Here is a 27,137-nt window from a genome sequence, read left to right on the forward strand (position 1 = left end):
GCAATAATTCGTTTTACAAAACCGTGTAAATAAAAGACAAAATTAGACACCAATAATTTTATTAAAACCAAGACAATATTACGTTACGAGTACATCCATTGAGTTTATTTCCTTCAAACGCTTTGTGAAGTAATCACTATTCTTCTTCAACCCACCTTTTCCCAAATAATATGGAAAGAAATTACTGGTAGCCAAATAATATATACCAGTCTTGTTTCTATCCACATCTGGACCTAGCACATTGGTCTCCAAAGGTTTTCTTTTGTAACATTTATGGTCTCTAGCTTCTTGTACGGAATCGCATTTCATAGCGATAAAAGAATTTGGAGGAGAGAAAAGTGCAGCAACCCAGAGAGTGAAAGCTCTAATATGGCTGCAGAAAGTGCTGCACGTGAGCCAGTAGAAGTCTCCAGGTTGAAATTCGCCGCCGTTAACGTAGATGTTGACATGGCCGATGGGAGCTGCCATTCCATAACCTTCGATGTTGGTCTTAATAACGTCGACAAAATCTGCGTCACTGTCATCCAGCCTGCCTTCGGGATCATGATCGCGGAAGCAAGGACCGGCCGGATCTAAGCCTGTTAGTCTTGATATTTTCATACCTGGAAATATAATAAATTGTTTAGCTTTCATATTAGTTATAGATACAGTTGATACTGTATCATCTTTATCCTCTACTCGGTCAACAAAAGAGTCACGAAAATCGATGGCCACTCTTAATTTAGCGAGATTAGTAGAATTAAGGTTCTGACTAGATATGTTGCTTATTCCATTACTTAATCACAGAGCTGAATCATTATCGAGTTACTAGCGCCGTAGTACTTTCTCAAAATACCTTTCCCAAAAATGTAGTGGTACTATTGTGCTTTGTACTATTTATTGTATTTTTTCTATATGTCTGTCATGTTCCAGTATATACGAGGCGTTAATCAATGGATAATTTAAGTATTGCTTTTTTTTCCGAAGTTATCTGTATTTCGTCTCGTAAATTTTATTTCGTCTGCCATTCCAATATTTTTACCTGTTAGTTTCGTAAACCTCTTTGCTATAAAGCTTATGGTATGCCCGCCGAGACTGACGCCGATCATGTCAAGTTTCTTAGGATCGAACTTGGTGGTCGCTGTGAGGTAGGCCAGCATTTCAGCCACACGATCAGCCACACCCAACATAGCCCGGGCCGCTCTGAAAAATATCGTATACGTACGACAATGCCTTGTCTTTTATTGATTTACAGATTTAAAGTTATGTAACAAATCGCGCCTTCTAATAGTGCCTTTTTTGTCAAGATACTTATTATAGAAGAATTAAAATAAAGAACAGATAAGACATTTTTAAAAATTATTATTCCCCAAGACTGAAAATGTTGTGTAAGTTTTCTTGTATTTAATCAGTTAGAGTAGAGAAATTTCTAGGTAGATAGATAGATATACTGATGTATTTAGCGAAATATATATAAAACCCTCCCTGATTACTCACTCACCCGCGTAATGTTACCAGCATTGGCAATTTCACAGAATTCTATAAATATAAGTTTAGAACTTATATAAGTTTGTTGGCAATTTACACTATTGATCGATGCATATCCAATCCGCGTGCAGCACATGCACATGATTTGGTAGTCACCTTAAATATTTATTGGACAAAAAAAAACTCGGATACGATTTCGCAGTCAAAATATCTCGTAATGCCTTTATTTTAAAATGATATTTGTGTATTTATTAAAATAATATCAGTTGATACATAGTTACTATATACAAAGGCGAATTCTCAATTAAGTAAGTGTATACATTATCAATTTAACTTTTTTCATTTTTTCTCAACTTAAATGCACGGGTAATATAACTGTCAATGGAAATATAACTACGATATTACTATATATATATATATACATCACAAATATACTATATCATCTTTATTTGCCGCTCTTAAGTTCACGGAAAACGCGTCGTTACCTTCTTTCAACCCTCTCTTCCCAATAAAATAAGGGTAAATATTACCAGTTGGCAAGTAAAATATTCCTGGATTGCTGAAATTCGTATTCCAGCCAGCGACGTTAGTAACCAACGGTTTATTACGATAGCATTGATTGTCTCTCGCTTCTTGCACACTGTTGCACTTAACACCGATAAATTGATCGTCATTATCTAGTGCAGCCAGGTTTAGAAAGTATGCCCTAAAATGGCTGCAACCCACTTCGCATTTAGTCCACTGAATTTGTCCTGGTTGCTTTTCTCCCCCGTTGACGTAAAAGTTGACGTGGCCGACAGGAGCTGGAGATCCCCAATTATCGATATTGGTCATAATAGCCACGATTTCGTCGGCATCTTCTGTGTCTAGTCTCTCATCAGGTTTTCGGTTCCTGAAGCACAATCCAGAGGGATCCAAAGCCGTCATTCTGCTAAATTTTACACCGGTTCGTTTCCTATAATATTTGCCGATGTAACCCATAGTTTGTGCACCGAGACTGAAGCCTGCTAGATCGAATTTCTTCGGGTCAAACCCAACGTTGGCTTTTTCCAAATTTATTATCATGTCGACAACGATTTCGGCTACTGTCGGCATGAATCTCACTGCTCTGAAAGTTAATATACATATTTTGTGAATACAAGTAAAACGTGCAAAATTTGAATGAAAGACGAATAATGATTTAGAATTATTTTTATTCTGATAAAATCATAGCCACGATTGTACTAAAAATAACTTGATATTTGAGAAAATCGTATAATATAGTGCATTATAAGGTGCATTGTATGAAAATGTATGTGCAGTGTGCATAAAATAGTAAGAAATAATCATACTCATTTCCTTTTTGTTTGGTACTCACACCTTGAAATTATTCCTAATTAAAAAAAAATATTTTTCTATCACATGATAAAATGAGACTAATATGAATAAAAAGAAACACAATAGCGTTTAAAGTGAAATGTATTTGGTCGTAAATTTATTGTCATCCAAATTCTATGCACAAAACCATCACGTTACCTCACATGACATACGTCTGTAATATTAACAAATTTACAATGAATATTAATATTTGGGTAGCTTGATTTGCTGTTAACTGTCTGTTGGAAATAGCAACATTTTAGCATTGTCTATGTTATATATATATTGTCTTTGGATATATTTCCCGCGTGCTCTCCCTTTCTCGCTCTCTCTCTCCCCTTCTCATTCTGGACGAATACACGCATTTCATCACCTCCGGACCTTTTATTACAACAGCCCTATTTAAAATACAGTCCTATTAATATTTTCATCCATAAACACTGTCCTAAGCGTTTTTCCGGTTCTTCCTCCGCCATATCACGACCGAAGGATTTCTTATATATCTTTTATGCTGTTTATACTTAATACCATACAACTAGTTAATACTTACACAGGATATTCGTTGATCATAAACCTTAGAGCATCAAGTAGCCACACGTTATAACCCTTTTTCTTATAAAATATCTCCATGGTAGTACCCAATGGATAGTCAGCTGTGTCCATGTACCCCCCTATATAGAACAGGGTTCGTCGACTATAATCCATCGTAGGGTCTTTTGCCATAGCTGCCATAGTCTGGTATGTATAAAGAATCCTTTTTCCTTGAGGAGCTTTTGCCCCTGAGACATATATTTCAACATATCTGAGGTTTTCTTTCGAAATCGTAACGGGCTTCAATGAGCCGGGACCTGAAAAATGTCAAATTCAGAATAACTAGGTACCAGAAATTTCAATGAAAACCATGCTAGGTAAAGGCTGTGTGATAGACGTGGTGAACGTGCTTTTTACACACATGATTTAAACATAAAAAACCTTGATAATCAATAGGAATTAACACAATTCCCAAAAAGAGTTGATATTGTTGAAGACAGGCAGCCAACTACGTTTGTCTGTTTGTTTGTTTTACGACGTTTTTATATAGTCCCGCCACGTCATCTTGTTTTCAGTTTGCCAGTGCGCGTACGTACTTCGGAAATCCAAGCAGCCTACCAACTCAGCTACTTATATATTTTCAAATACAATGTATACCTATTTTTTCATATTGACGTCAGTTGTCTTAAATCTGAGTTGTACCGTCAAATTTTATGTTGATACCGGCGCGCCGCTGATGTTGAGACAAAATGGCGAACTTTATCGTTTTTCTGCGCACGTTAAAGTTAGTTAACCTCAAAGTTGACTGTGCAACCTATCGTTACGTCCAGTGCCACACGTGGTGTAACAAACCTCACTACTGCCTTTTCCTTTTTTGTTAACTTTAAGTGATTTTTTATGTTTTGCATTTTTGCATGTTAGTTGTATTTTACGTTATATTACGGGTTAATAAAACGTTGTGTATTTGCCCTTGCACTCTTGACATCTTACCATGTAATAGATCAGTTAACATTGCGTGCTAATTACAGTTTTAAATTAACACCACCATTAACTCCAATAACATTGTTTTAGTTATTACAATGTGAATTTGAATGGTCTCTTATGAGATTTTTTGTATCCACATGGGATTAGGGGTCAATGTTGATGTTTTTCCTTATTTGCTTATTTTTTCAATGCTTAGATCTAAGTTTTTTAAAATCATGTACATACGTTTGAAGTATTTAAATCATACGTAGGTGTGGTATCTATTAATAAAACTTTGGGATATTTAATTGTTATCCTCCTTATAACATTAATGCCAAACTGTCATAGTTCTTACTTATATTATACCTAGATATGAGAATGTTAGTTGTTAGTTGAGTAATGTTAGTTGTTAATATTCATAATGCAAATTTTGTGGGATAGATTTTAATGAAATCAGGTTCATGTGTAGAATTCCTACAAAATACCATTAAATTACATAAAGAATAAGACATCATTAAAGTTTTAGATAAATTCTACTTCGTCAGGCCTTTATCACATTTTAATTGGGGTCGGCTCTCTTAATTTTTTTTTCCAGAGCACTTGGTTCTGCGTTGTCAATAGTGTCGTTGTCAACATCGACATGTTGTAATAATAAAAATAAAGTTTCAAATAAATAAAAACCAAAAAACATGTCCAGAGTACAATATGCTGATAATGACATTGTTTAATCTTTGATGCAACTGCTATAGGTCACTTCAGTAAGATTAGCTCGATTTGCATAGATAGGCATAGACGTAACAACTCAGTTATTATCTGGTTTTCAAGAGGTTTTACAAGACACAATGAATAGAAGGAGAATTGAGCCGGTGATCGGAACCAGAATCTTTCAAGATTAAATCGACAGCAGACACTGCCTCACCTAGGCACAAACATTGTTTTTAGGTGTCTTCATCTGAAGATATTCCAATTAAAGTACGGCAAGACACTAACAAGAGCATAACTCATAATGATTTTGATATTAATAATATTAATGGATATTATTGATTATACCCATCCTTGTTTTCCAAAGGTAGGCCACAATTATAGTGGTGAAATAAATAGAGATCCAGAGGCAAAATATAAACCCCATGACAAGCCGGAGCAGACCCAGATTGAATTGTAATAACGAATTAAGAAGAGTCGCCGTTCTTGTTTCAAAAATCATCTATCGTTTATTCTAAGAATCATCTCAAATGAGAACGATTATAAAAAACTAGTTTTTCGCCCGCTGCTTTGCCTGCGTATATTTTCCACTCGAACAGTTATTTTTCCGGGATGAAATGTACCCTATGTCCTTCTCAATACTTCAAACTACATGTATGCAAAATTTCAAGAACTTTGGTTGAGTAGATAGAGCGTGGATAGGTAAGAAAAAAAAACAAAAAAAAAACAAACTTTTGCATAAATAATATTAGTTAGGATACTTACAATCTGGCAGAAATCCAGCGGGATATCCTTCCAAAGTTTTGTTACTTATAAATGCATTCACACTGCTTGCCAAAATCGTAAGTACAGGAACAACGTACAGGAGAAACATTTTTTACACTATGTCGTACAAAAAAATCGAAATCACACCTTTCTGTTGTAGAAACTGATAAATGTATATCAAAATATTCTATGACTATATTTTGTTCTTTTGGAACACCACACCCCAAGACCCTGGACCTAACATAACTTAACAAATATTGTACAAGAATAAGAGTTACAAGTATTTACAACTGCTTTTTATATTCTTTAAGTGTTAATTTTAAATGGCAGTTTAACCTTTAGACATTTGGTTTGTTTATATAAAACGGAATTTTCTCATTAAAAGTAAAGTAGTTTTGTCGGGAAGTGCCTGTTGTTATGACGAATTGACGAGAATTGTCGTGGTGGTCTATAATTCTAATATTTTGAAAAGTCCCTGAAATCTTTCATATACAAACAAATCATTTATTTTCATATTATTTGCTAAACATTCTACTTTGTTTCTGGTCATATACTTAAATAATATGTAAAAGACTAAAAGTTGGGTGCGAGTACCTCGCGTGCTAATCGTGCAGTTGTAGCTTTAGTCACAATTTTTGTTGTCGAGTCGAATTTTAGAGTTTCATTTAATACGAAAATATTTTTACAAATCTCTTATGAGTATCTTTGTAAGTTGGTTTTTGAACAAAATCGTATATTCATTCACGAAGGAAAGTATATTAAAACACAGCCCATTGATAATGATTTAATACAAACTTGACTTTAACTAAGTACATAATACTAGTTTTAAATACATAAATAACTTAATGCTAATATGACATTCCAAAATCACATTTTCATAACATCTTTAGCGTTGATACTGTTTAGTTTTGCCGAAAAGTAATCACTTCTCTTTTTCAGTCCCCCAACTCCAAGATAATACGGAAAATTATTATTAGTTGGTAAATAAAATATACCAGGTTTATTCCTATCTACCTTTAAACCCATCACATTGGTCACCATAGGTTCTTTATCATAGCATTTGTTATCTCTAGCGTCTTGTACAGAATCACACCTTACAGCTAAAAATGAATCTGGGTTATCTAAAGCAGCTAACCAAATAGTGTAAGACCTGATATGACTACACAATACATTGCAAGGCATCCAGAAAATATCTCCTGGCTGGTATTCTCCACCGTTGACATAAAAATTTACGTGACCTACTGGTGTGGCCATACCAAAACCATCTATATTAGTCGATACAACATCGACTAAATCAGCATCGTTTAAATCTAATCTATCTTCTGGTCCTAATGTTCTGAAGCATGGCCCGGAAGGGTCTAAAGCAGTTAATCTACTAAGTTTGAGGCCAGTTAATGCAGTGTAGTACTTGGCTATGAAGCTCATGGTCTGACCTCCAAGGCTGAGACCCAGAATATCCAGTTTCTTTGGGTTTAAAGCTGTGGTACTTGTCAGGTTAGCAAGCATTTCTGCTGTATGCTTGCCGACTGTTCTGGTGAATCGAGCAGCACTGTAAACAATTTTGTAAGATTAATATAATATAATGATGCCGCCGCTAGATGGCAGTAGATATAACAAACGCATTTAAGAAACATAAAAAAAATACTAAGAGCCGTGTCCCATTGCTGAGACTTGCTCGGTTGCGACTGTTATTCCGTTGTTTTTTATAGTTTACATTGTTCTGCGTTGAACCACTGACAGACGTAAACGTGACGGAGCGCAACGGAACAATAGGCCATGGCACTAAATGGTAGTGCTTTTTAATATCTGTTTTCTATTTTCATTTTCATTCGAAAATAAATTAGGAAGGTCAGAATAATCATGGAGATTATTTTTGTTACTAATTAAATTTGGATCTACAAGTTACTACTAATCTGAAAACTTACATAAAATAAACCTAATTTAACGGTGCGCCATTGCCGATGCGCTTGACCGATTGTTATATTGTAGCTAAATTTATAACTATCTGTACTAAATCAAAATAAAGGATGAGAAAGAAAAGATGTAAATTATTTTTGTTATTATTTATTCAATTATTACAAAAAGGAAGGCCGAAGACGAGTTAGATAATCAGATTTGATAAATAGTATAGGAAAAAGAGCAATGACAGGGATGCATGGAAGAAATTTGGGAAGGCTTTTGGAAAACAGTTCGACACAAACGGTAAAATTAAAACATTTATTCGAAGATATTTTTCACCGGAACGATTTATTTCAACAAAAAACACTGATAAAATTAGTATTTCATCTGGAAGAGTACAGCTATGAATTGTAAGCTCAATGATGCCTGTATCTCTAAACATGAAGTTTCATTTATACCAGCTCCTTACTATTGGCAAATAGTGCGCCAAACTTAGGTGATTTTCACGTACATTGCTGTTGTTTCCTTACGGTAAAAAAAACTCACATAATCCACGCAATGTAAGTTCATTCGAGGCGGCATCTGTCTGAGTTCGCTGGTAATGGGGAGGTACGTGGCATTTAAGCGTCCAGTGAAAGAGAATATCATCCAGAAACCTAAATACTACAGCGTCCGCGCCACCCGAAGACGCAGCCCTAGTTGCTAACATCAATCGACGATCGGCCAATTTGGCCGATCGTTTTTGGTTGTTCCACGATTTGCAGTGTGCTAAACAAATTATATGTCTGTACGTATCGCTCATATTCCAAATGTTTCGGTTCAGTCTGCTGTCACAGCTACATTATATTACACACTTTAAGCTGTAGCTGTAGCGGTAAGTGTATAAACACTTACCGCTTTATTAATAAAAATTTAGTTCTCTGATTAGGCTTGGAGTAGATTTTCTTTATATTGTCCCTCTCTCTCTTTTCAGTATTTGACATTGAAATAATGAGACAATAGAAGAATTCAGAGGCTAATCAGAGGATAACGTTTTTATTAATAAGGGGGTTAAGCTATTATCTTTGGACATTGCTAAGTCAACTAAGAAATTTAAAACAAATAATGGGTGTTACAAATTTTGAACAGAAATCGGGACATAATCGACATGTCACAAATACACACACACAACACACATTTTATACATCTGTTTTCTACGGAAGTAGCTCGCTACGGATTTCTACTTACCCAGTCTTGATAATTGCATATGCTTTTAACAAAATTATATGTTAAAATATTATTACAAAAAAATATTAATTTGTACATTTTATTAATAGTCTATAGGTATAGTCTGGTCTGTAATTTTTTTTATTTGAAATTTTAATGTAGTATTGTGTAAGGGATTGCTCCATGCTCCATAATTGATAAAAACAAATTACAGTTATTTATTTAACAATACGAATACTCGCTATTGATATAATTAGTTTTATTGTTAAACAGATAAAAACATCACACATCTCACATCAACACAGCTCATAGCAAAATAAATTAACTTTCAACTACAGTTATAAATTAGTTAAACTATGATTAAATCTAGAGCATTTGCTTTAGCTTCCAATGTTGAGAACGTATCACTACCCTTTTTCAATCCCTTAACCCCCATGAAGTAAGGAAATTTGTTGGTCGTTGACAAATAATATATACCCGGTTTCGACCTATCAGTTTTCAAACCTAAATTATTTGTAATTCTAGGCTTATTACCGAAGCAATCGCCATCTCTGACTTGTTGTAAGGAATTACATTTAACTGCAATAAAACTATTTGGATTCTCTAAAGCTGCAAGCCATATAAAATATGCTCTTGTGTGACCGCACAATTCATCGCATTTCGTCCAAACTATAGCTGCCGCTTGGTTTTCTCCACCGTTTACGTAGAAATTAACATGACCAACAGGCATGGCCATGCCATAGACATCCATATTAGTGACTAGAAGAGTTATAAAGTCAGCGTCATCTGTGTCTAGTCTATCATCTGGACCATTTCTTCTGAAACATATACCTGTTGTATCTATACCAGTTAATTTGTCTATTTTAACGCCTGTTAAAGCTTTGTATCTCTTGGCTATGAAGCCCATGGTTTGCCCCCCAAGACTGGCCCCTAGGATTTCGAAGTTCTTGGGGTCAAAGCCGACATCCATAGCTGTCAAGTTTGCCAACATGTCACCAACAGCTTTGCCAACTGCTCGTGTTGCTCGTGCTGACCTGAAAATCAAAACAATGTTGTAAATTATCATATAACTTCTAGACGATATTCTTGGTTTTAATAGTGGTTAGTGTGATTGTCTTTTCAGATAGATTAAATGGGTATAGCAATTTATTAGGTTATAAATTTCGTGCATTATTAGGTGGCTTTTCTATTATGGCGTTTTAATTTATTGATCTATATCATATACCTAATATATACATGCGTAATTATTTAAGACTTTTGTTAAGATTGAGTGAAGGTGGTGATGCGATATAATATTATGTTAGTTTCGTGCAATATTCAAAAATTTTATAACATCTTCGTTTAAAATAACTCATGATTTTAAATAAACTTAGTATTAGTTCAACTTCAGATATATTTAGAAAAAATATATTAATTAATTTTAAAAGCGTAGAATATATATATTTATTCGTGCATTTTAGTAGTAGCTTGTTTCGTGCATATTTTTGGTGCAATTTGTAGCAGGATAGTGCATCGGTTTTCATATATAGTTTTCATTTTTATACGAATACTTACTACTTTAAGTTTTATGATCTTTGTTTTGATGTTGAATTTTTGTACCAAATCAACAAAATACGCAGAATGAAATACAAAAAAATTTGTACATCGACAAAATAAGTATTTTTTCATGGAACTAAAGCTTACTGATTAGTAATTAACATTTTAAAGGTACATAAACATTTTTTTGGTGCAGAAAGGTTTTTTATCCCTTACTCGAGGGCCACGTTATCAGTTTTTCGTTTAAAAAGTGAAAATAGTTTTCTAGTTACTATATAAAACCAAGTTTTGATAATTATATTGCTAAAGCGTTAATTTTAAAGATATTATTTTGTTGTTGTTCTTCTTCCAGCCAACCAGCATCTACGGTATGAGCAATAACACTCGATAAGAAAGAAAGTTACAACTAAAATTTGCGTTTGGCCTTATGCTAATCCTACTGTTATTTATTTATTAATATACCTAATTAATATAAGTAAATAAATGGTCAACACTCAACGGCCCAACGGCCCATATAAAATGATGAACAGACACATCTATAAACAATATTATGATATTACCTAAATTACCATTTAATGATTAAACGAGATCCACAACGAACATAAAACGATAGAGTGTGCTAATTGCTAGTGTTAGCAATTAACACACTCGGAACGAAGATCAAGGGGCCTGACACCAAGTGGTTGTCAGATTTTTGGACATGACAATTGCCTAACAGCATTTGTCATGTCCAATTGACGACTTGATGAGATGTCAGAACGAACGCTGACGACGAATGCAGAATGGCGCTTAAGGAATGTAGTAGAAGAATGGGCAATTAAAAATAACTAATATTTATTTATTTTCTCCACAATATACACCTTAATCTAATGGTATGAACTAATAGTAAGCACAGTAGATAAGAATTTGTCATATTATTGTGGGAAACTGGTGCTAACTAGACTAAATAATGGCCAAGAAAAGATGGAAAATTTGAATACTAGAATCTGACTATTGTGATGATCTCTCTCGTCTGACCGTTTTCCCGGTTTCTTCCTGATCCGTTGAGCGTTGGAGTCCAGGGTCCGTTTTCATACTTTTGCGTCTCCACTTCGCACAATCGTCGGCATCCCTAATCGACTGGTAATAATAATGTTCGTATATTCAAGACAAAGTGGTACTTACGCTGGATATTCCATAGTAGTGAATCTATTAACATCAAGCAGCCACACGTTAAAACCTAATCTTTTGTAATATATCTCAATTGTTCTTGCAAAGGGGAAGTTTGGGCTGTCCAAGAACCCACCAACATATAACATAGTCCTCTTGCTATAGTCCATAGTGGGATCTTTAGACATCTCCTTCATTTGGAAGTAGTTGTACTTCTTTCGCATCTGTGGGACGTTTGGATTGGCTCCGGAGACCGTGATTGTCAGGTACTTCAGACTTTTGTTCGTGATGATGGCTGGTTTGGTTGAACCCGGACCTGGAATCATTGAAAGAAGACGTTATAATTTACTAGACAACATAGTAAGACAAGTGGGTCACGGCCCATATTTCTTAACCTATATATATAGCTATAAGGAAGGCCTGTGAACCAGTCGACGTTTAAGTGGTTAACGACAATTATAGTAAGACATAGTATGAGTATAACGCACTCTTCTCTCTTCAAGAGGTAAGCCGATCTGGCATGATAGGGACCAACACTGTTTGAGTTTCTTTCAGCATTTCTTCTCAGCAGTGGTCGTTCCGAAATGCCAGTAGTTTGTAGCTTGTGAGAAATAACTATAAATATAAAGATTGACGAGAAAAAGTGCCTGTGAAGGTCTAATTTCGGAATAAATGATTTGAATTTGAATTTTGAATTTGAATTTGAATTTGAATTTCAAAGACATATTTCCTCATGGCTGAGGAGGTAGAATTTTTTTTGATTGTACAAATTGTATGCACGGTTTTGGATGACGAAAATAAGTTAGATTCCAAAGACGTAAAGATTATTTTTCCAAAATTTCAAATGTAATTTTTTGTCTGATAGATAAGTTTTTATCATTTTACAGTTCGTTTGTTTATTTGTATCGCGAAACATGTACGCAAGCATAACATGACATACATATTTGGCCGTTCCTAAACACCAGGCTATCAAGAACCGTGACAGGACACAAGACAAGACTGTTGATTATTTTACAGATTATATATTTATGTTGTGCTGCTACAATAACAAATACAAAGAACTGAATAAAATAAATACCTAACGGGGCTCCTATACAATAAACGTTTTTATGGTATGGAAACCTTCGTGCGCAAGTCCGACTCGCACTTGATCGGTTTTATGGTAATTAGCTCTTAATAAGTCGATTTACATTAACGGTAAATAAATAACTGGAAATTAAGTAAAAGTCCATTTAATATTTATTCGTGTTCATTTGTTTAAAACCTTTTTCGTTTAACGTCTTCAAATGCAGCGAAAACTGATAAGTTACGCATAAATATTTACAAACACTTATTGCGAATCCTTATTAACACATCCTTAGTATACGTTCATTGTATGTTTGTCGTGTACTTCCGTTCTCGTGAACTGACTTTGACTCATCTCTATCTAACGATAGAGCTGAACGCTAATTGTTTTTTTTTTTTTAAATATTGACGTCAAAAACTGAATTGTGACCTTTCCGTTTTTTAGACAAAAGGTGTTACATGAAAATGAGAATAACGTCAGTTCATGTTAACACTCTTTTTACTTTATCATACTACGTGTGATGTGTGTATTGAGATACAATTCCTATTTGTGGAAACGTTTCGCGCGTTGCCTACCTTGTTGTCTAGGATCTTTTGTCACAATACCCTGTAATCACACCGCCACTCTCACCCTTCAAACCGGAACACAATAATGCAAGCACTGCTGTTTGGCAGAAATTGATGAGAGTGAGGTACCCATGCGGACGACCTTTGAACCAAGGTCTAGTTTTGGTGAAAAGGACAGAATTGATGTGTAAACACAAAACCATAAAGTAAATATTTAAGAGAACCGGCAAGTTTTTTTATTTTGCAGTTTTCTTTTACCTCCTTGATAACTAAAATGTTATTCTCTGATTAAGGCTGGTACAATTATTCTGTGTCAAAACTCTTATCTCTTTTTTCAGTGGATAATTTATAATTAATGATCGAGACAAAAGAATTACTTTAAATTAGGATTATTTTAAGGTAATTATATTTATTTCAATTTGATTATATTATCGACGACCATCTAACAATGCACATTTTGTGGTCAGCCAGCTAATGTAAGGTAGCGTTATATGCTAATTAATGTTATTCAATTTAATAACTATTTAATTCCTGTTTACTTCATCTAAGCCGCACTACACACATTTAAACAACAGTGTTATAATAGATTTTTTCACATACATGTACTAATTAAGTGCGTACATATTTATAAAGATATCCGCATCTTGTTTTCATGAATTTTCAAGGTATAATAACAGTAACGAATACTCGAAATATTTGGGATAAAAGTTGATTTGAATTAAAATCTGGTATGTATAGGTTTCATCGCGATAAATTGATTAGAACCCGAGATAAATAATAAAGGGAATAACGAGCGCATGAAAAAAAAAAACGCGGGCGAAGCCGCAGGCAAAAGCTAGTCTGCAATAAATAATACCTATTTATTGAAAACTCAAGTATCAAAATTGGATTCTAATTTAAATTTTGATATGTGTGATTGAACTTTTGATCTTATTTTTCATATTTATATTCGTAGGCAGACGGTCGTGGTCATTACGTGAAATTAAACACACAACAACTTTCTTGGCATTTTTCAAATTTTCGATTTCTATAAATTGAGCTCTCCATAGTCCATATTCCACAATTATTTACATAATTATATTATACCAAAATTCTGTATATCACGCTTTCACGACTAAACCACACAGCCGAATTGGATTAAATTTAGATTACATATAACTCGGAGTTAAACATAAGCTTCCGCAGGCAAAGCCGCGAGAAACAGCTAGTGCGACCATAAAGACGGCCACGAAATCATTATGTTTTTTCATATAAGTAGTTCTTTTTTCAATCAATAATTTCTTCAATCGTATAGGAAATTTAGTATTTTTTTGTTGATGTAAAAATAATATAATTCAAGGTATACATATAGGTATAAGTCCTCGTGCTCTAAGACAACACAAAGCAATTGAAAACAATACAACAGTACCGTTATAATGTAGGCACAAAGATAATATCCACATTATTAAATTATAGTGACTCATAGGTACATATATTTTGGTTGTTTGTTGAATATTAAATTCTACTTTGTCTGACGGGCACTGGTGTCTGATCGAAAGTCAGTGACACTATATGGAGAATATTTTTGTTAATGTCACCTTTATCATCTGAGCGGTTTCTACCTGAGCCATTGTGCATCTGATCCCAGGGTAAGCTTTCCCTTATATTCGTTATCTTTAGCTTTAGCCGTTGGTCAATGCATAATATATGAGAAGGTTGTGATAGTTTTCCCAATTTCTAGAAAAATCTACGAAAATTTCCTCAAAAATTTTATCGCCAGTTTTTATTGACGAATATTTTTATTTATAAATATTTTACAAGAATAACTAAATCGAACTAAGTAAATACGTCAATAATTCCGAAAATATTTGCCAGATTCAAAATCAAAATCAAATTATTTATTTGGAAATTATTTCACAGGCACTTAGTCACGTGACATTCTAAACTAATTAATATTTACCAAAGCTACAAATTACTAGCATTTCGGAATGACCACTACTGAGGAGGAATGCCAAAAGAAATACATTTAAACAACGACTCCAAAGGTCGGTGCATATCTGCACGGGAGCGCAAATATGCGCTTTGTGCCACATGCGGTATATATGGGTCTTAAATTATGAAAAGCTAGTCGACTTCTTCCTCATAAAAAAGGCATTAACTTGGAAAATATGAGGATGCTCAAGGTTGCTATCGGTTTTATTTATAAAATTTCCGCATTGCAGATGTAATTAAAACTACATTATAAGACATTTCATTGATAGTATTTTATTTTGACAACAATTTAAAATGGTAACTTGAAAATGTATCAAAAGTCCTCAAAATTAGGTGGATCTAGATAAGTTAGGAAAGTCCCACTGCCAGAGGGTTTGAATTCTAGTCGTGCCACATGAGTTTGTATATCAATTTCACTCATTTATAGTAGTTTTCATCGATCAGCACTGTTTTCGGTGAAGGAAAACATCGTGAGGAACCTTGCACTTTGGTTATCAACTTGTGTGTGAAATGGAGAAGGTAATGACAAACCATTACATTAATAGTGCCAAGAAATTGTATGTATTCACCACGATTCTCAGCCATAAGGAACACGTCTTTGAAGACAAGTTTCACCAGGTTTGTAATAAATTCCCAAGACAAATACCCATAGAAGACAAAAAGGGGAAGCCTTTGCCCAGCAGTGGGACACACAACAGGCTTTAGAAAAAAAAAGACTACAAGCCAAAAATCTAATAAACGTGTTACGACTTTTTCATATAAAAAAATATCAACACAACGAATCGGCCCATAACAAGGTCGTCGGCGAAAACATTCAATTACGAGTAATTTCTAAAATTCTACGCTGTCAATACTCCGTAATTACACTAAACATACGCTTATACAACACTGATGTCACTGATAAATTTCTTTTCTACCAATAAAAAATTGACTTTCAGGCATTTAAGGTTAAAACAATACATTCTCTTTCTCTCTCTCTTTCTCGTCATTGAGCGTCGAAGACCTGGGTCCGCAGCTAGATATTGCTATTTAATAGAATTTCGGGATAAAAGAACCCATAGTGTACTTGTATCACGAAATTCGTATATCACAAATGTCGAAATTCTTTCAGTAAACATTTATTATCAATATTTTTTATAAATACACAAAAGAAAAAATAAAACACATGGTAATGTTTAGCCAATGTATCCGATCAAAGCGTTAATATAATTATATATAGCGTAAAAAACGTAAAGTTTCTATGACGTTTATAGATTTTTTTCAGTTAACAATCAAGATGCCGGATACATTTTTTTATTGATATTAAAACAATATTGATATTTTATTTCTGACTTACGCAAAAAATTTGAAGTAAAGCCTTTTAGTAAGTATATTTACTATAGATGTACACTTTCACGGAAAGACTGCTGTAACATTTTCTATGAGAACATATTGCGATGTTTTGTTAAATCATACCATTATCAGGTCATAAATATTATAGTATATTTATACTTTTTGTGGGCGAAGCTGTTGGCAACAGGTAATAAAAATGCAGCAAGATCGTTACATATTTGTTAAAATTTTATTTTCTTTACGTTGAAATAAAATCAAATTAGAAACGTTTCATTTTAGGATTTGTCATTTCATTTTCCGGGTATAATTTTAACAAAACTAGTTTTTCCTGAAACATTCTAAACTATTATACGTCTAAATACCAACTAATCCTACAAATATTATAAATGCGAAAGTTTGTGAGTATGTATGTGTGTATGTTTGTTAATCTTACCCGAAAAATCTACTGGACGGATTATTATGAAATTTGGTACGCGGATAGAATATAACCTGAAATAACGGGAGCGAAGTCCCAGGGCTTCAGGATGTACCTAGTATTACATCATAAATAAATAGTTCATGATATTGTTTGAAAGTTTATTAACATCATGGAGATGATGATACATACATTTAAAAAAAAATGATAGGAGTTTTATAATATTATATGGTACATGTGCATTAGGGTGCACTCTGCTAGTAAAGTTTTTCAACCATTTTTGTGCACTATAATCATTACATAGTTTCTTAACACAATCTGTACTATTCTATGTTACATTTATACTTAAGCATATTATGGAGATACGAGAAAATGAATTTCTTTTGAATTTCTACGAAAACATTAGCTAATTTAAATAAAGACATATTTTCCTGAAAATCTTAAATTTTCTTAGACGCCATAATTTCATGATCCTTTGCATATTGTTTAACTCAAATTAAAAACTTTATTTGTCTTATTTAAATACTTACATTCAGCCAAATATCCTGAAGGGTAACCCTCCAAAGCTTTATTACTGTACATTGATGTCACTGATTCAAATATAATTGGCGCGCACATCAAATATAACATAGACAACATTTTCACTTTTTAAATCACAAACTTTTTTTTGGCGGCGAGCGTCCAATCAGTGACGCAGTACAAGTCACAATGTATTTTGACATTGTCGTACTGTAGTTTTGTAGGTATATTTGAGCCTTAAACTTCCGTATGCTTATGATGATTAATATTGATTTCGTAGTTAAAATACTAACTATTTACATACAAAAACAAATATTGTGAAGTAAATATGAAAGACTGGCTGTAAGAGACATCGCTTTTAGGAGTACACTTATTAAAATTATGATTCTATTTTTTGTTGAAAAATATATGTAAATTATAGTGAAATCGTGATGGTTGTTAACATATAGAAAAAAATTGTTATAATAATATTTTTATAGCGAACTCTTGCGCACACGAAACCGACAATAACGGACTCTTTTAAATTCTTCCCTTGTGTCTATTACAGTGAATCTCGTTAAATATATCATAAACTTGCACCCATTTTATTTGGGAAGCAAACAGTTATATAACAAAGTTAAAGACTATATTATACAAATAAAAATCGTCTAATGTTAGATAGTTTTGGAAGGTTTTTGACACCATTTCACTACATACATACATATATAATTAAACGGTACTAGTTTCCGTATAGTAAATTGACCTTGTCAATTAATAAGGACATATAATTTTGATTGACTCTAAATTGGCAGAGGCCACTGGAAAATGTATAAGCGCGTTCAATCATTAAAACTAATATTATTCTTGATCTGTCATATATCAATATATGATCTGTCATATATCAATATATGACAGATAAAGATGTGTGTACTCTTTAAGTTTATCGTATCATAATTACCACTTTTTTTTTACACGCCGCAATGGCTCTTTTCTCATATTTCTCTCGCGGGTTTACTGGAAGAAATTTATTTAAAAATAAAAAGTACCTTCATACTTTGTCTCCTATTTGTATTTTTTATATTTACACTGTTATCTTGCGTACATAAATAAATATATAATTAGTTACAGTTACAATCATAACAATTTAGTGAAACCGAGCATTAAAAAAACGGGTTGCACCCCGAGAGTGCCGGTATAAACGAAACCTGTGCATTTTTGACGTCTTACGCACGTGATCTGACGCGAGTTTAACATTTTTTACCCGTCATAAAAACTGCACAACGTAGTTAAAGAAGTTTTCACATTAAAAAGAGCCACTTATCAATTTGAAACAAACAAGATATTCAATTACAAACTTCCACGTTCGAAAATTAAAATTAATTAAATACAATATTTGACTTTGACATTGACATAAACCTTGTTATGAAGATGTATGATCCATGGTCTTTATCACACACCGGTTAATAAATAATGGGTAATTTATAATTTCAACTATATTTTTATTAAAAAAAAAACCCGACCTCCTTGATGACTTCTTCCTAACTGTTGTAAGTACCTAACTACCTGAAGCTAAATTTTTTGACGTGATAATTATTTGGCCTTAACCTACATTTGTTATAATCATTTCATATATTGATTGGGCGACCTGTTTTAAATCATGTCATTCTATATTTTGGGAATGTCTCAACTATTCAAAATCTAATTTCCTAATCAGAAGAGAGAGGATAATTTTAATAAAATAACTGATAAAAAATCAATTTTAACAACTCACATAAAGATAAGATTTTTTGAAGTAGTTTCATTTTTTACGTCTATAATTTTTTCAGTATTTTTTTTTTCCTAATTTATACTTTGTAAATTTTTTATAGTTACCAACCACAAAGAAAACTGCTATATTTAGTCAGATTGAAATACATTGAAATACAAATACTCATGTGGCACGAGTAGGATGCGAACCTGGGACCTTTCGATCTACAGGCGGAGCGTCTTAACCATTACACCACCACAGCTTCTCGAAGATCTCTGATCATCTCTGGTGGAAGATATCTGCTTCCAAATTCAGTTACGAGTTTCTTCATCGTGAGGAGAAGCATGTTAAATTCTTAAAGAATAAATTAATAACAATTAGTAATACAACCGTCGACTTCCTGCTAAATTACAATAGGAGTCATACCGTTACTGATAGGGTGAATGACATTATAATTTATGTACAGGCAGCCACAGATATCCCAATACCACTTTAGGACTTAAATGCCTAGACATAAGAGTCGTAGAGTATCTCAAAATTGTTGATGTTGTTTATAGAAAATGATATGAAGAACTGTCAAAACTTTTGTTAACCTGATGTCGACTATATAGTAACGGCATACAGTTCGTCAAGCTAGCGTTCATAAACATAACGATATTTTCCATAATTGTAGGGCTCTTGCGCAACGAGGATCCTATGACAAACCTTGCCCTTATTCGATAGGGCGTGGAAACTTCGTAATATGACGCATGCGTCGTAACCTTACAACTATAAGTACTAAATAATTTGTATTTTTGTTTGTAACGAATATTCACAAAAATCCTAAGCGCATTTGATTTTTGGCACGGCAGTTAAACAGAATAATTTTGTTCCCTTGGGAAAATCACGCGAAAGAAACCGCGAATATAATTTCGAATGAGTTTTTTATGGAATCAAGAGTCGATGATGCCATACTAATATTATAAATGCGAAATACTGTCTATTCCACTTTTACTGCTAAACCACTGAACCGATTTTGATGAAGTTTGGTATGCATATAGTTAAAGATGCCCCATACAAACATAGGTTACTTTTTTTTTCAAAAATCATCCCTCAAGTGACTATAATAGGGGTGAAAGTTTGTATGAAAATCGTGTCTGTTACGCTTCCGTAGAGGAATTCACGGGCGGATCCGCGAGCAACAGCTAGTCTCCCATAAAGAATTAATAGATTCGACGTAGGACATAATTTTACATGAGATATGAAGTTACTAGACCATATAAAATGTGGCTACGGATATTTATTTATTGATTATAAACATTAAAACCAATAAGTAATATGACTTTTTTAAAAAACCATCGTCGATGTTAATTTATCTTTGCTGACTAATCGAAGAGACCTAAAAAAGGACCGCATATTATCAAAATGTCAACGAAAAGCTGCAAGTAAATATTTCGAATACGCCTTGAAAATTAAGGGAAATTAGGCAAAAAGTGCCTAATTAAAAGTCAATAAATTCGCCTTCAGAATTAATTTTATTACCAGGAATTCTGATGATGGCGCCGGAAGATATTAAGTGGATCTTCATGATGGAACATCCTATCATAGCGTGTTTGGACTTATTAGAAAAGTTTTGTAATGAACTTTGGCCACGGTTAGATTTTAAGGTCTGATGATGTAGCCGGAAGATATACACTGGCATCCATGATGGAATATCGTGTCATAGACGCGTTTCGACTTGTTAGATGTCGTATTGAATTTTGACTACGATTTTTTTTGCTTTAAGTGCACATATTTTGCACTTAAAGTGCATATTTAAAAGCGTGATTTTCTAGTGATTTTTATTAAACTATTACGATTATATACGAGGACAAAAAGAAAAGAGTTCTTCGAGAAAGAGACAGATTTTAAGCTTAGAAATCGAATATCCTTACCTGACTTGCTGTTCGCTGTTCACAATTTGTTATATGGTTTAGTTCATTCAGAATTAGTTAACACCCCTATGTGGACAGAGTTAAGACAGATTTTCACTTATTTATAACTTAATACTGAATTACATTACATTGAATTAATGAAAGACATCTTCAAATGCTTTATCCATCTCGTGTCCTCTACTTTATGACCACAAAGATAGATCTTAATTACGAATTTCTGCATGTCCAGATCTTAGGAGGCGATATGAGGTCATTCTCTGTACTCTGTTTGTTTATTTAGTTGTCCGTAGAAATCCTTATAAAGAGATAATATATTTGTAAAGTCAAGGTATGTTAGTATAAGTACTAATACGACAGAGTCGCTGACAGATTTGAGCACAACTTTTTTCAGGTATTCTCTACTCACCTTGAGGCATCTGGCATGACATACCAATACCACCTTATTCCGGTGATGGCGAACAAGGTGAGGAAACCTGTATAATGACTGATTATTAAATTCTCTAGTTTATGACTCAAATGATTTATCAAAACTACTACACATCAGTCAGATTGGTATACAAACTCATGTGGCACAAGTAAAATTCGAACTTGGGACTCACAGGCGGGTGTCTTAGCAAATAGACCACCACTGCTGAAATTTGAGTAATTTTAATAATACATATACCGAACATTAAACGTTTTTAATGTCCAACTACGATTTTTATTTAAAAATATATTAATATTAATATATTACTCTATTAGGATTAATATTAATTTATTAATCACACAGATTGACCTGGCCCCAAAGTAAGTTCGAGTCTTGTGTTATGGGATACTATATTTTATAACATGTTATATTTTATATATGTTATATATAGATAAACATCCAAGACCCGGGCCAATCAGAAAATATTATTTTCCATCATGACCCGACCGGGGATCGAACCCGGGACCTCTTGATTCAGAGGCAAACACTTTTACCACTGCGCCACCGAGGTCGTCTATTATTTTTACGATTCTCTATCGAACGCTATTTGATTGGAAAGCAAAAATCATGACCTAAATTATGAACCAAAATAAAATTTTTGATTATAAGAAAAATACACGTTCCTACTTACATACATCTGGAGGCACGATCTTGTTAAATTGAGACAAAACTGTACTTGAAAATAAAACAATGACAGTACATTTTGTTAGCAACAACATACTGTGTAAATGCCTATTTTAGAAAAAAATCGGTGTTGAAATGAGGCTAAAATTCACATTTACGATCCTAAACGAGTATTCTCTATTTTTAAATTTCATTCATAATTCAAAATCCATAATCAATTTCAATTTACAATAGGATATGATTAAAATTTGATGTGGTTAAATTTTTCAGTAAATAATAAAGAAATGACTTAGTTATTTACACCGTAGCTATATTGTTATTTTATCAACGAAACAATTAGGTTCTCGTATACGAAATTGTTTTATATTCACAAATTAAAACATCGAGCTCGCGCTATCAATGCACTGAATTTTTTGCATAGAAATCATTGTAAACTGAAAATTGTGTTGGCATAGTTTTGAGTTTGACTTGTTATTTGTGGCTTAACTCTGTCTTTCTCTCATATGAGCGTTTCTTCCTTCAGATATAAGCATCGGAGCCAAGGATCCACTTTCCTACTTTTTTTTCACACATCACGTGGCTAACGACATCCAGCCCAACTTAGCATAAAAATGTCGTATTCATTGAAATAATATTAAAGTTTGAAAATCATTGACCCTCGCATAATACTTAATATACTTTTTTTAGATATGATATCCCATATGACCCACTGCTGGTCATTGGATCAGCAATGGGTCATATGGGATAGAAGTTGTCTAAGGCCATCCGTTATCGAAGGCGACCTACGTCACGATTTTATATAAATAAATTTTTACTTGTATATTGACGAAGAATAAATAAAAATATATGTTATTAACACATTATGGAGATTCATAAGACAATGACGTAACTTCATTGATTAGAAGCTACATGTTAATAATATAAGTGACGCATTCCCAAAGAGGGTTGATGCCAGGCAGACGGCCAGTCATAAAATCAGAGCCAAATTCAAAGGGTTCGGTTTTAATTACGTTTATTCCACTGGCAAATATAACATTATATCGGCTTAGTACAGTCAACAGCACATCGTACTATTCCAAAACATTGCAAATTCGTCCCGATTTCCCTCATATAAATAAAGGGTAAATAGACACACGGTTGACTGTACTTTGAAGATCTAAAAAATGTTTTCTCATGTTTCACTTTGGCCTGACATAAATCTTCAATATGGAAGTATGCTATAGATGATATGTATTTAAATAACCCTCATCTTTTAAAAATGTTTTTGTAAATGTGTTAAGTGTTAAAATAATATGTGTAAATCGTTTTTAACTTGGAAAAACCAAAACCGTAGATAGGTAGGTACATTTAAAAAAAAAATTTTGACTTATTCGTCTGTTAGCTACAAGTTACAAAGTGTTTTTATTAGCGTGTGGTCCCACCCTAGAATAGGACCACTCCAAACCAACTCGTGGATGTCGTACGAGGCGACTAAGGGACACTTACCTAACAGCTATAGGCATTTATTACTTACTTACATCCTTTCCTTACATATTATAAAACAAAGTCCTTTGCCGCATCTATCTGTCTGTTCGTGATAAACTCAAAAACAACTGCGTAAATTTTCATGCGGTTTTCACCAGTAGATAGTGTGATTCCTGAGGAAGGTTTTGATAGGGGTAATACTTATTTAAATATTTATTTTAAGTAACATTAGGTGAACTTACTTTATATAAATATGCGTGATTCAAATGAACCGTCTGAAGTTATTTTACTAATCACTTATTAAAAATTACTTTAAAAAAAACAGAGCAAAAATTTAGATCGATGTATTTGCTATACTAAAACTAAATTGTCTCATAATGCTAAAAAAACTTAAGTGTTATTTTACAATTTCCTTACGATACGAGCAATAGTAAATAAAGATTAAATAAGACAAATTATAAATAATAACATAAAACAATGCATTCAGTGTTTTAAAAAATATAGAATTATTCTAATTGAAGCAACCATTATCCAAAACACAAGTCACTAAAACATGATTCACTATTTTAAAGTGTAAGGCGCTTTATTAAATAAATTAAATTGATTTATTAAGTAATTTATAATCTCCAAAAATGTTGTCTGGGAGAAATCGCTTACACAGATAAGGCCATCTTTTGTACAATAATTGTATACTTAATTCATTAATATGCTGTGTGATATTTTTTATAGTTAATGTATACTAATGTACTCGTAGGTACCTACCTATCTAATTTGAGCAATATTATTGTATTTGTTGTATTGTATTAGTTATTTGAGGGTATTATTGTATTGATTTTAAAAGCGTAATGCGTTTTTGAAACTTATATTTTAACGTGTACATTATGAACCGTGCAAACGCGCCGGTCAAACAAATGTTATCTATATTGTGTCTAGATTCTGTGCTATGCTACGGGTTTAAAATATTTAGATATCGCATCCAAGTCGAAAATGGAGTATTTATAGTATAAGCATAGCAAAATGCATTGGTTTGTGCAGTGGTAACTGTTTTGTGTTGTAAGTGAAGTATTTATTGTACTATCAATCAGTAGTAAGAAAAGTATTTAGTTCGCTGGTATGTATGCGACTATTTGTCACTAAAATGGCGACAGATAGTCGGAAAAGTCATATCAAATGCCTTTAGGAGACTTGAATAAAATCTGACACTTTTCTTTTCAATGGAAAATATAGAAACATAGGTAGTACCATTGATACTGTGTGGGTACTTAGGTAAATAATTTTTGATACATAAATTAGTACGTTTATTTTTTTCAGACACTAGTTACACTAGTTAGATACATTTGGTTCATAAAATTAATTAATTTTTATAAATAAATAAATCAAGAATTTATCTTAACCATGCCGTTGTTTATTTTAATATCTTTTAAATAAGTATTATACAGATTATATAAACGTCGACACAAAAGTAAACAAAGAGCTTGTTTGTTACTATATACTGACAATAGATCCATTTTCAGTCAATATGCCAATAACGTCATACTCGTAACTGTGTCAATGTCAAAGCCTACATGGTGTCATTCTTTGCGAATATTTGCGAATTGTGACATAATATTATGAACAATTTCCTTGTCACATTAGTGTTATTATAAATGATAGTGTTATTATAAGAAAAAAACAAAATTTGGTAGTTATAGACAGGGGTGAAATTTTATTTAACTTGATAAATAAATAAATAAATAAATATATTAGGACAAATCACACAGATTGAGCTAGCCCCAAAGTAAGTTCGAGACTTGTGTTATGGGATACTAACTCAACGATACTATATTTTATAACAAATACATATATAGATAAACATCCAAGACCCGGGCCAATCAGAAAAAGATCATTTTCCATCATGACCCGACCGGGGATCGAACCCGGGACCTCTCGGTTCAGTGGCAAGAACCTTACCACTGCGCCACCGAGGTCGTCACCAGATTTAGATCTTGATACAAATGGTCGTCTGCATGGGTAATTACTGTCTATTTTTGCCGCCAAACCGTAGTGCTTGGGTTGTGCAATCGTAGTCAGTTGGAAGGGTGGGAGAGACAGTGTATATTATTATTGCTTCTTGGGGACGTCTGTGCGAGCACCAGACTGGTGATCAGTCCTCCCATTCTGGGGCCATTTCAGCCAGTTCCCCGTAACCTCTGGTGCAGGTTCACTAGTAACGCTAGGTCATATGCGCATGATAAATGATAAATGGTTGGCGACAGTCCACTAGATCCACTTGTACTTTTACAGAGCCTGGGTAACTGTCCTATTGTTAGATCTTTTAAATCCTCTATCAGAAATCCCTATCAGAGGACGTCTGAGCCCATTATTGATCTCCTGGCTGCGAGAGGCTGCCACGGTCACAAGGTAATGTGTCAAAAGATCATAGGCCACAAAGTAGGCAACGCGCGTGTGACACCTCTAGTGTTGCAAGCGTTCACATACCACTTACCATCAGATTGACCGCCTGCCTGTTTGTCTGCTAGATAGATATTATACTAGTATTCACTTCTTATCTCGTTTTTCCTATTTCTTCATCAGGGAGAGCGTCGAAGACCAAATTATCTTTTTTTACTGTTTCTTCTCCACTGTTCGCACTGTCTTCGACAGCTTCTGTTGACTCCAGCGAAGCTGTTTACTTACGACTTTTTCTAACATCTTGTAACATATTAATAACTTAATTGTTGTTGAGTTTCTTCTATATCATGGACTTGAAGCCTACTGATTACGATAAAAACAATAGTAGTCTTTACCGAATTAAGTACCTATTTAAGCAAACTTCATTGCAATAATATATTTTAGATTTAGAAAAAAAATTAAAATCGCATAATTTTTCCACGATGCAAAACAAAATTACTCATAAATTCCGACATTAATAATGAGTGTTGCACCAAACAAAGTGATTCATTTGTTTTTAACTTCGTTTCTTATTTCCTTTGTTATATTAATTTATTACCTACCTAAGTACCTACCAATCGAGTACATAAGTGTATAGTTATGTTATGTCATCGTGAATAAGGCTACACTATAAAATTATATCGATATTTTATCGTTGAAGTACAAATTAGAAAAAAAAATACTTTAAAAGTATGTACAGTCAACGGCACATAAGCTACTACTTCATTGCACTTTCGTCGCTGTCACCGCCGCATACATATCCATGCTGAGTATGTAGACCTGCGGTTACCTGTACCTCGGTAAAAACCTATTTCTGAATCAATTATGCGCATGATAAATTTGATCGTCATTAAGCAAAATTCAATGTAAAATGTAGCTCACTTCACATGGGCCACTCGTTCATTCATCTCTATGTGCTTAAACTACTTATTTTAAAACGACAAATCAGCTACTTACCTATTATTGTTTAGACCAGCGCAGGCTAACCTGCGATAGCTGATAGGTTTAGCGAAGCCTTTTTCACTTTATTTCCTATTTCGGTACCTATCTTCCCCACCACGCCAAGAAAAT

The 27,137-nt window shown here is 33.4% G+C and overlaps 2 protein-coding genes across 6 annotated transcripts; both read right to left on the bottom strand.

Annotated features, from left to right (window-relative positions):
- Window positions 1-42: 42 nt before the first annotated feature.
- Window positions 43-6,431, bottom strand: LOC128673283 (pancreatic lipase-related protein 2-like). Of its 3 annotated transcripts, XM_053751032.2 has the most exons (4): window positions 5,785-6,431; window positions 3,374-3,671; window positions 1,022-1,182; window positions 43-602 (listed from the first exon to the last, which is right to left on the bottom strand). In XM_053751032.2, the coding sequence occupies exons 1-4, from the start codon at window positions 5,891-5,893 to the stop codon at window positions 79-81; spliced, it is 1,092 nt and encodes a 363-aa protein (XP_053607007.1). In that variant the 5' UTR covers window positions 5,894-6,431; the 3' UTR covers window positions 43-78. The 3 variants fall into 3 exon arrangements, with proteins under 3 accessions (XP_053607007.1, XP_053607006.1, XP_053607008.1); XM_053751031.1 differs by lacking the exons at window positions 43-602; window positions 1,022-1,182 and adding an exon at window positions 1,662-2,575; XM_053751033.1 differs by lacking the exons at window positions 43-602; window positions 1,022-1,182; window positions 5,785-6,431 and adding exons at window positions 1,662-2,575; window positions 3,776-3,967.
- Window positions 6,432-6,555: 124 nt separating this feature from the next.
- On the bottom strand, window positions 6,556-27,121 carry LOC128673282 (lipase member H-like). Of its 3 annotated transcripts, none has more exons than XM_053751029.2 (3): window positions 17,455-17,662; window positions 11,590-11,890; window positions 6,556-7,333 (listed from the first exon to the last, which is right to left on the bottom strand). In XM_053751029.2, exons 1-3 carry the CDS (start codon window positions 17,561-17,563, stop codon window positions 6,652-6,654), a joined length of 1,092 nt encoding a protein of 363 aa, XP_053607004.1. In that variant the 5' UTR covers window positions 17,564-17,662; the 3' UTR covers window positions 6,556-6,651. The 3 variants fall into 3 exon arrangements, with proteins under 3 accessions (XP_053607004.1, XP_053607005.1, XP_053607003.1); XM_053751030.1 differs by lacking the exons at window positions 6,556-7,333; window positions 17,455-17,662 and adding exons at window positions 7,983-9,923; window positions 27,024-27,121; XM_053751028.1 differs by lacking the exon at window positions 6,556-7,333 and adding an exon at window positions 7,983-9,923 and having other exon boundaries at window positions 17,455-17,661.
- Window positions 27,122-27,137: the final 16 nt, after the last annotated feature.

Source organism: Plodia interpunctella, chromosome 10 (assembly GCF_027563975.2).
Source record: "Plodia interpunctella isolate USDA-ARS_2022_Savannah chromosome 10, ilPloInte3.2, whole genome shotgun sequence".
NCBI classification, from domain to species: Eukaryota; Metazoa; Arthropoda; class Insecta; order Lepidoptera; family Pyralidae; genus Plodia; species Plodia interpunctella.